Source organism: Melanotaenia boesemani, chromosome 2, assembly GCF_017639745.1.
Source record: "Melanotaenia boesemani isolate fMelBoe1 chromosome 2, fMelBoe1.pri, whole genome shotgun sequence".
In the NCBI taxonomy this organism is placed as follows: domain Eukaryota; kingdom Metazoa; phylum Chordata; class Actinopteri; order Atheriniformes; family Melanotaeniidae; genus Melanotaenia; species Melanotaenia boesemani.
Window position 1 is genome coordinate 2,077,108 of NC_055683.1, and position 10,977 is coordinate 2,088,084.

General features: G+C 40.0%; 1 protein-coding gene across 3 annotated transcripts in view; it reads left to right on the top strand.

Annotated features, from left to right (window-relative positions):
• The window catches only part of LOC121650162 (carbonic anhydrase-related protein 10-like), a 169,344-nt gene extending 159,710 nt beyond the window's left edge, over positions 1–9,634 (top strand). For all 3 annotated transcript variants that reach the window (XM_042001519.1, XM_042001527.1, XM_042001536.1), the window contains exons 8-9: positions 472–646; positions 8,514–9,634. In XM_042001519.1, the coding sequence (XP_041857453.1) occupies positions 472–646; positions 8,514–8,536 (198 nt within the window). In that variant the 3' untranslated portion in view covers positions 8,537–9,634. The remainder of the gene's footprint in view (positions 1–471; positions 647–8,513) is intronic.
• The last annotated feature ends 1,343 nt before the right edge of the window (positions 9,635–10,977 follow it).

Below are 10,977 nucleotides of genomic sequence, written 5' to 3' on the forward strand. Positions count from 1 at the left end.
CACCACCCTCCCCCTCCTCTGCTCTCACATCTTCAGACACAAGTTAGTTTTGGCACAAATATCTCACAAGGAATGAGCAATATCTCACAAGTTCAGATTTTTGATGCGCAACTTCTCACATTGTAGTCTACAAGTTTTCACATCAAATCTACAAGTTTGTTCATTTTGGCACATTTTTACCTTCATACACTTCCTTCTAAACCTCTGTAGACTTGAATAACATTAAATAATTCAATGTGCTTTTCAAACTCTCCAAATATTTTTAGATGAAAAGGATCAAATTCTGGCCACACAAACAGTAACTCAGGCATCAAATCGACTTTTTAACGTCTTCATTTTTCCTCTGAGAGCTGTACATTCAACATTTAAACCTCTTCGTGCCATTTTTCACATTATTCTGCATGATGGCTCTTTTTCTTGAGTTGATAACTGAACATAAGTTTTAGGGTTTTTTTTTTTTTTTTTTTACAGATGCACTCCTTGCGCCTCCTTAGCCAGAATGAGCCATACAAGATCTTTCTGAGTATGAGTGACAACACCCGACCCGCCCAGCCTCTGCTGCAGCGCTGCATCCGAACCAACATCAACTTCAGCAAGCAAGGCCGCGACTGCCCCAACAACCGCGCCCTGCGTCCTCAGTACAGAGGTAACGTTCAGAGGCTGTTATTTCTGGATTAATCCGTCCATCAGACATTACTTTCACCTCATCACTTTATACACCTTCCATATTTCCAGAACTGGGGCAGCACTTTACGTACTCATGTCAAGACTGAAGATATTACACTGTGTGCAGAATTATTAAGCAAATGAGTATTTTTGATCACATCTTCCTCTTTATACATGTTGTTCTACTCCAACCGGTACAGGCTTGAAAGCCTACTACCAGTTAAGCATATCAGGTGATGTGCATCTCTGTAATGAGAAGGGGTGTGGTCTAATGACATCAACACCCTATATCAGGTGTGCATAATTATTAAGCAACTTCCATTCCTTTGGTAAAATGGGTCAGAAGAGAGATTTGACGGGACTCTGAAAAGTCAAAAATAGTGAGATGTCTTGCAGAGGGATGCAGCACTCTTAAAATTGCCAAGCTTTTGAGGCGTGATCATCGAACAATCAAGCGTTTCATTCAAAATAGTCAACAGGGTCGCAAGAAGCGTGTTGAAAAAACAAGGCGCAAAATAACTGCCCATGAACTGAGGAAAATCAAGCGTGAAGCTGCCAAGATGCCATTGGCCACCAGTTTTGCCATATTTCAGAGCTGCAACATCACTGGAGTGCCAAGAAGCACAAGGTGTGCAATACTCAGGGACATGGCCAAGGTAAGGAAGGCTGAAAAACGACCACCACTGAACAAGACACACAAGATAAAACATCAAGACTGGGCCAAGAAATATCATAAGACTGATTTTTCTAAGGTTTTATGGACTGATGAAATGAGAGTGAGTCTTGATGGGCCAGATGGATGGGCCCGTGGCTGGATCAGTACAGGGCAGAGAGCTCCACTCCGACTCAGACGCCAGCAAGGTGGAGGTGGGGTACTGGTATGGGCTGGTATCATCAAAGATGAGCTTGTGGGACCTTTTCGGGTTGAGGATGGAGTCAAGCTCAACTCCCAGTCCTACTGCCAGTTTCTGGAAGACACCTTCTTCAAGCAGTGGTACAGGAAGAAGTCAGCATCGTTCAAGAAAAACATGGTTTTCATGCAGGACAATGCTCCATCACACGCATCCAAGTACTCCACTGCGTGGCTGGCCAGAAAAGGTCTAAAAGAAGAAAAAATAATGACATGGCCTCCTTGTTCACCTGATCTTAACCCCATAGAGAACCTGTGGTCCCTCATCAAATGTGAGATCTACAGGGAGGGAAAACAGTACACCTCTCTGAACAGGGTCTGGGAGGCTGTGGTTGCTGCTGCACGCAATGTTGATCGTGAACAGATCAAGACACTGACAGAATCTATGGATGGCAGGCTTTTGAGTGTCCTCGCAAAGAAAGGTGGTTATATTGGTCACTGATTTGTTTTTGTTTTGTTTTTGAATGCCAGAAATGTTGTAAATGTTGTATTTGTAAATTTTGAGTTGTTATATTGGTTTCCCTGGTGAAAATAAATAAGTGAAATGGGTATATATTTGGTTTTTGTTAAGTTGCCTAATAATTATGCACAGTAATAGTCACCTGCACACACAGATATCCTCCTAAGATACTAAAACTAAAAAAGCCCCACTCCAACTTCCAAAAATATTCAGCTTTGATATTTATGAGTCTTTTGTGTTCATTGCGAACATAGTTGTTGTTCTATAATAAAATTAATCCTCAAAAATACAACTTGCCTAATAATTCTGCACACCCTGTATTTAGAATTCTTTTGCCTAAACTGTTAAACATATCAGCCCACTTCACTTATAATAACCAGAAACTTTCCGTCAGAGCCACTGAATCATGGTGGAAGGTCTGAACAGAGGAAAGCCTCACATCTCTGTGGATGACAGAAACTACAGAATGACAGACAGAAATTCCCTCGTTAAACAGAGAAAGTTGCTGGCTGCGGTTTTTGCTTTAGAAATGTAGCAGCAGGTAAAATTTCCATTCACCAGAGACAAAGTTGTATTGTGAAGTCTTTATTCCTCGACTCCCAACCTAACAAGGAGAAAACAAAGGAATAAAAACTAAAAGAAAAGGGCTGCTTTAAATGAATGTGAACTTCACAGAAATTTCTCCCCAAATACCGGGTTCACTTGTGGGTGTCAACATTTTACCACAGAAACTGAGTCCCAGTAAATACTCTACATGTTGTATCTATTTACACTACAGTAAATACATACAACATACAGCACTTAATACACTGATACCAAATAAATGCAGTAGTGCACTGCAGAATACTCACTGCACAAAATGTCAGTGTTGACCCCTGCAGCAGCGTCTGCCTCACACGGCAAGAAATGAAACATTAATTTAACCATCAAACAAAGAGTAGATCATTTTTCATTTATAGTATGAGATAACATCACAAACTCAGTGCTATCCTGACAGGATGAACTACAACTACATCAGATCTAGTGATGCAGTATGTGGATCCCGTGATCCACATACTGCATTCTCATACAATCCATATAAGTAGATCTGTCGATCATCATGTACAAAAATGTACAAAAACAGTATTTGTAGCATATTTTCCCTCTTTAATGAACCTCAGATGCTCGGCATAGAACATGTGCATCGCGTGGAACGTGAAACTTCCCTCTTCCTGCTTTTGCATCACTTCCTGTCATCTCATCTTTATGTATATAAATATATATATATATACATATATATATATAAACATATACATACATACATATATATACATATATATACATATATATACATATATATGTATATATATATATATATATGTATATGTATATATAGAGAGAGAGTGTCTATTTGTCTATTTGCACAAATATAAAAGTAGAAATTGTGTGGGTGAAGCGGTTGGTGTGAAACCAAAGAAAAAGTAAACAAACCTGCTGGCACACATACGCACACACATATACCACAAAGAATAAGACTCTTTATATCCTTCAGGACGAAATGTGCTCAGCCGCCTCTCCTGTGTGCTCCAAATATCTCTGTTATTGATCGGATGGAGCCGACATGCTCTCCTCATTCCACAGCCTCTGCTTCGCTTGGATTTTGGCTTGTGCTGTACAGAAGCGAACGTTCAGGGTCAGAGAGCCAGAAGCAGGTGGAAAACACGAAGCATGAACGAAGATCAGCAACAAACCAGTTTCTTTGACGTTTTTAAAGTAGCATTAGGTGGGCATAATTAAAAAGGGGCCTTCTTCTCCAAACAGCATTGATATTATGTGATTATTCTCAGCCTGATGTGAGCAGACATGTTTCTGTAACACTGGTAAAAACTACAAATTAAATATGGTAATACACTTAATAGAAAGTAGATTAACAGAGTTGATACAGTAAATTAAATGAAAAGTTTATTTTCAATGTTCATTCTTTAATTGACTCCTTATTTATTTCCACATTTATTTTGTTATATTCTTATGCATCAGGGCAGCACTGAGGGGTTAAAAAGCTCTGATCAGCTTCTCCTGCTTGAAGGATCTGTCACAAATGACAAGCAGACGTTTGACAGCAGAGACCTGGTAACAACAAGCCGGCTCTTCTCTTTTCTCTTTCCAGGAAGAAAGTAGAGATTAACAGCTTTCACCACACAGTGTTCATCACGTCACGGAGATCTGATGACTCCACAAAGTTAACTTCCAGGTTCACCCACCTGTCTCGGTCGGCTCAGATGCAACATCAAACCATTTCCATGACAGGATCGCTGCATCAGACAGCCAGCCAGAGAAGACAGGCTGGCTGTCTGACAAGAACCAGGCTGCACAGACGCCTCATTAGTCACACCACCAAAACGAAGAAGAAAAAAAAACAGCAACTTTATCGACAGAAGATTACCTTACATTAGGTTTAAAAAGCAAGAAGCTGCAGGGCTCTCATATGTTTAATCCTCCTCAGTCATTACAGACGTCTTCATTCAGGTTGTTTTTCCTTCATTTTCTGGGGGCCTTTTCGGTTGTCTTACCTCCATTGAGACCATTTTTCTTTTTTGTTTTTTTTTAGTGTTTCTCTGTTTCCAAAATGAGTATTTCTTAAAGGTTAACAGGAAACTTGGGACGAATTTACTACCCTTTCAGATTATTAGAAGACAAATAAATGTCAAATATTGCTACAAAACAATATATTCATAACACAACTAAACACAACATATTCACATTTTCCATCCCCCTTTTTCTCAGATCTTTCAATTAACTTCCTCTCTTATGAAAACAACCAAATATGTTATTTTTCAAATTGTTATAACCCTTTAAATGACGATTTAATGACATTACGTATCTGTTTTAATATATATATTTAAAGTGCTGGGCGATGATGTAAATTTTTAATCACGATTAATGGTATGAAATATTGTGATTAATCGCATTGTTACGCGTTCTGCCCAGCCCTTCCCCAGTAATCACCTGACCACCCACACCTGTCCCTGATCCTCTCACCCTGCCACAGTCCTGCACGACAGCCAATCACTCTCCAGATCCATAATCAGTCACACCTGTCCCCACTCTCTTCACCAGTCCTCACAGACCCCAGCACCACGGTCAGTCCCTGTCAGACCTTATCGTGCTGAATTCATGGAATACTCCACTTCCCCTTCACTGCTCCGTGGATCTGTCTGTCTGCTCCTCTGTACCCGCCGTCCGTAAGACCATCAGAATTCTAATAAAGTTTGTTTAATCCTTCTTCTGTCTGCTTGAGATCCATGTGTACCATGTGTAAAATGTCCTTTTCCTCTAAACGAAGGCCTGCTGCTACGTTAAGAAAATGCAGTAAATTGTGGTTTACAAACACTATATCAGGGGTGTTCAACCTGCGGCTCCAGAGCAGCAAGTGGCTCTCTGGACCTTCCACAATGGCTCTTCATACACGGCTAACAATGCTAACGAGCTAACTCGTGTTTACAGATAAAATAACAACGGCAGATTTTCATTTTCATTTGAAGACTTAAAATAGTTTCAATAATAGAATATTATGCACTTTTCATAAGATCTAACGTTGATGGAAAGAAATAACAGCATACTGAAAAAAGTGGAAGAAAATATTGTTCTGTAATGTTTTTATAGTTGTTTTATGAAAAGGACCTTTTTTTCCTCCAAAGACCCAAAAATATTGGCTATTTTAAATCAGACATGCCAATACACTAACAACACATCAATATCAATGCTGTCACTCATTTTTAGTTTATTCACTGATAAAAAAAAAAACATGTATCATGTGGAAAAAAACTCATTTGTTTTTTAAGTGACGTAATTTCAGTAATTTTGCATTTAATTGTATATTTGGTAGTTTTCAAATGAGCTTAAGTTGATTGAAAGATATGAGTGATAAGAAGTGAAAAAATATGAATCTGGAACGTCTTTAAGGCTGTTTGTTGGGGGAGGACTTTGTTGTCCACTAATGACCTGGAGGGGTGGGAAAGGATTAGTGTTCCCTCTGCTTATTGGACGGTTTCATGAGGCTCGCCACTTGACTCGTGTCCCAATTAGCAGCAGCACGGGTCAGAAATCAAACGTTCAGAGCAAGCTGACACCGTTCAGAAACAAACAGGAGAAATCAGGAGGGATTTGAATACTTATTCGTGACATTGTGCCAACTGAGAAACTGGGTTAAATCTGTGTGTAAAGTTGAACAGCTTCTCATTTTTTGCAACATAGCGAATGAAGATGTCTGGACTGTTTGCAGTGGGAATACTGCATCCTGTGGCATGAAATATACAGCAGCATCCTGCTGCTCTTATTACTGCATTCACCATGAAGTTGGTGTCAATGCAGAGAAATCAGTTAAAAACAAGTTTTTCTGCAGGGCTCCCTGTTTTTATAAGAAGAAATTATCTTCCCTGACTTCAGACAGTCAGAAAGTTACTTGCAGAGTTAATTTAAGATTTATGATGTAGAAATGTCGAAAAGTTCCTCTTGTTGTGTATAACTGTGGAATATTTTGTTTTTCTGAATAAATCAAAAGGCTTTTGGTTGCGACTTGCTCCGCTCTGTACTGTCAGATGATGTGGTCTCTTTTTAATGCCAAGAAATGCCTCTTCATATTTCCTTGTCCTTTTAGTTGTAAGGATGTCTTCATTTTGCTAACATTTGCCCTGTAATCAATCTTGTCCTGAGTTTGCTAGCAGAGCAAAAGATAGATTAGAATATTTTTATGGTTAGACTCTGATGAAGTGTAATGGTGGATGAGCAGAATTATTTTTGGATTAGATTATCTAAACCGTTCTGGGATCAGAAGGGTTTTAAAATCTATTCTGTGACTGACTGGAGGCCAGTGGAAGATTTTTAAACTGGTGTGATGTGTTCAGATCTTTCAGTCCTGGTTAAAACTCTAGCAGCAGCGTTCTGGATGAGCTGCAGATCTTCAATGCTGGAGGAGTTTCTCCTGGACTTTCAGGGAGACTAAACTTTTAACTCTGTTGATGTTTCTCAGCTGGTAAAAGGCTTCTTAGTGAAGCTTTGACGTTGCTGCTGAATGTCAGGTCTACGGTGGCCGACAGGTGCAAACGTGCTGCAAATACAGAAAAGCGCTGCATAAACGAAAACAACTGCAAGAAGAAAACGCTGCAAATACACTGACACAACGGACGTCTGCGGGTTTCTAGGGCCTGCGGTGTGTTTTCACCCGAGAGACAGACAACGATGAGAAGAACAGAGCTGGTGGGAAGATGGAGCAGAGCGCAGGGAGAGAAACTACTTTACCAAAAGTTTCTACTATGCTCACGTCAGTAACTTAAAACAACTCATCTCTTTCTAATATTGTACAAGATTGAGGCCAAATGTAATAAATAAATAGATAAAAATACGTACCTTGATGTAGTTTCTCTCGCTGTGCTCTGCACAAAATTCCTGCCAGTTCTGTTCTTCTCACCTTGATCTCAGCCTCAGAGATGGGAGAGCCAACACCAGGGTTCCCAGACTCTGCTTCCTCATCAGAAGACGTGTTGGTGGGATTGAGAAGGTCTTCGAAGTATTCCCTCCACCGCCTCACAACGTCCCGTGTCAAGGTCAGCAGCCCCCCATCCCACTGTACACAGTGCTGACAGAGCACTGCTTTCCCCTCCTGAGCCGCCGGATGGTGGACCAGAATCTCCTCAAAGCCGTCCGGAAGTCATTCTCCATGGCCTCTCCAAACTCTTCCAATGCCCGAACATTTCCACTATGGATGAAAATTCCTTGGTTCCATCTGTAATGCTACATAAATGTTACTAAATGATATACTGCTTGAAAGAGAGAAGAAGAAACTGTGCAGCTATGTTTGTAAATGCATATTTTTATTCCAGCACAGCATCTTCAAAAATGTAGCTTTGCCATTTCCTCATTCCCATATAATTGCTTGGGGTTTTAATTGTGTTTTGTTTGGATTCCAGGGCTTGGTAGAGCTTGGTTTAGCTTAGTTCAGTTCATGATCTGCATGAGATCCTAGCGGTTTTAACTTTTACCGAGTTCTCCCACATCTCACAGGGAACCATTTCTCCTGTCCAGAGCCGCTTATTGTTCCACACACACTTTGGTTTTGGTTGCGTTTACCCACAATACTGTGTGCCGAACCCACAATGGACTTTGGTTTGTAGTCCACTTCCTGTATGTGGTCCACTTGAAGCGAACCGAGACCTGCATTTGTAGGTGGACTGATTCTGCTTCTTTAGTCTAAATCTGTTTGTTTGCACATTCAGTTCCCCAAACAAAGAAGACTTTCCAATTAAATGGGCTCGGATTCGAATTAAAAGGTTGGTGTGAATGTGCTTTAAAGAAGAAAATATGAAGATCAGAGAACAGAACTTTGTTATTGACATACACAAAATCTTCATCTAAATGATCAAACAGTTGAAATGGTGAAAAAGCTCCTTATTGTTTTCTGTTTTATTAATGTCTGTATTAACCTTCTTTTCTCTTCCGTAGTGAATCAGTGGCTCCTGAAGTAAACGATTAATAAGAGAAAAAAAGGACATGCAGCTGCAACGCCGCGAAGAGAAAGATGCAGGACTCATTCCAGTCAACTTCACTGTCAAACTGAGCTAAGCTAACCATGCAGGAGATAAAGACAGCTCAACCAAACCAACATCGGCTAAGCTCGGTTTACCAAGCACCCAACCGACTGCTGCGCTGGCCTCCTTCTCCACACCTACAGTCCAACACAACCCACCGGGCCGGCGCAGCAAGGGTACGGATCAGCCCTGAGTCTGAAATAAACCATAAGGTCTCTGACGTCTACATTGTTCTGTGTTCTCATTTGTTTTGTCAGCTCGCAGAGACTACTGAGGTAAAGACTCAGTCCCTTTGTGGCTGGGATGAAAGTTATCTAAAGAGGACCGAGTGTGATGTCAGACTGTGATCATCCCTGAGATCCAGGACCCAGAGAACATGTAATCTTCTCACTAGAGAATTTACATTTGTACTGATGGTCTGAACCGGCGGCAACAGAGAGCACTCAGCTGTAAGATAATGAGAGGTATGCTGGTCCCGATATCAAATAGTAACTAAAGAAGGTAATTTTCAAAGAGAATGTGAAATGTGTGAAGTTCAGGTTATATTGCTTAAGGGGGAAACATGGGCTGAATATCATGTTGTATTTCAAAACTGGGGAAAAAACGAAGCTTTGAACAGTTGAAATTCAGTGTTTGAAACTTTGATGTGTAATTAAAAAAAGGTTTTAAAAGAAGGCTGAAAGAAAGTTTTGTAGGATTGTGTAATTCTTTACACACTAGACTGCAGAAAATTTCTGACACATCTGCAGGCGTTCGTATCTAATTAAGTTCTGCTCTTCACATCTGCAGCCGCCTTGAACTGCTGGAAACAAACCAATAGTCTAGTTTTCAGGTTTCTACATGGAGTCACGGTGGGTTTATGTTTTAACCTTTAAAGCCCCAGGACATCTTTTTCGTGTGTATGTTATTTTTATGTAAAAAATGCACTCTAATTATTAGTTGAGTTGACTGACTCTTTAATCAGATTTATGCAAGTTGTTTAGTTCTTTCAAATAAAGACTAAGTCACATTGACTCGCTGTCACGGAAAGTCAAATTAAAAGATTCCACTTGTTCCAAATTGAATGTCTGATAAATTGAAAAGATACTTAAGAATTTCATTGAACTTTGTCGTGCACCTTTTGAAGATATGATTTATAGGTGCATATTTGCATGTATCTGCCATAGATTATGGGTATAGAACTGCAATGAAACAGGTTTTATCAGCAACCATCAGCAGGTTGTGGCGGTGACTTACTTTTCCTGTACTGTCCGGCTCACTCATGCTACCAACTTAAAAACAGACCAGAACTTTCCAACATTGTCTAAATGTCAACAAAACACAGGAGGTAAAGCACATAACTCAAATTTATAGCACAGCAATCACAAAAGGTAAAATTTTTGCTCAGTCTGCATTTCCCATGAGCCTTTGTGGTCCAGATACATTGAGTTTTGAAAGTAGCCCCGCCCCCTCTGACAGAAACGTGACATGTTCAGTTATCTTTAGCTAATTGTTATCACACTGCACAATGTTGAAAACTATTAAAAACTACTTATTTAGTTTAGTAATGAGACATTGTTTAAACAAAACATAAAATGATAACGAATCACTACTAAAAAGTTTATATTCAAACTAAATCTGGGCTGAGAGTGTGCCGGTAGAATCTCTGTTAATCCCAGTCAGATTATGAGGCTAAAATTATGAAAAATGCAGTTTTATCTCAGTTTCCAGCCCCAGGACTTGAACACAGGTCCTCCAGAACCAAACACACCTCTATATCCACTGCTTCTATTTATGCTACTACCCTCACAAAACCAACTCCAGCTGCTTTGTGGCGCCACCGTGCATCAGGGACGTCTTGGCTTTATTCCAGCCATAGAAAACCATTATTTTTTTCAGACACACACAGAACTTTCTGCTCACTTGTTGATCTTTGGCTGCTCCTGATTGGACATTACTTTCTAATTAAGCTCTCTGATTGGTGGAAAGTCTGACACGAAGTGGCCTAATCATGATTTCTAGCTCTAAATAGAGGTCTCTTAGCAGCATGATAGTGATAATGACCTTTTTTATGATGTAAATGTAAAAATAATGGTGAAATCATGGCTCATTGTAGATTTACCATATAGAGTCTGAATCAGCATTACATTTTAAGGCTAGATTGTAAACCTAGCCTACTGGACAGGATATAAACATCTGAAAAACATCCATAGATCACCTAAAGGGTAAGATATCAATCAATTTCTTTTTTCCCCACACAGTTACACACTACCATGTTGACATTATAAGTGACAGTGCTCAGGGGCACCAGAGTTTAAGTGGAGTTTAATGGGTTAATGCAGGTAGTGCTAACTGGTTTTCTCTGAGTTGTACCACCCACTAACTACAGAGTCGGAATG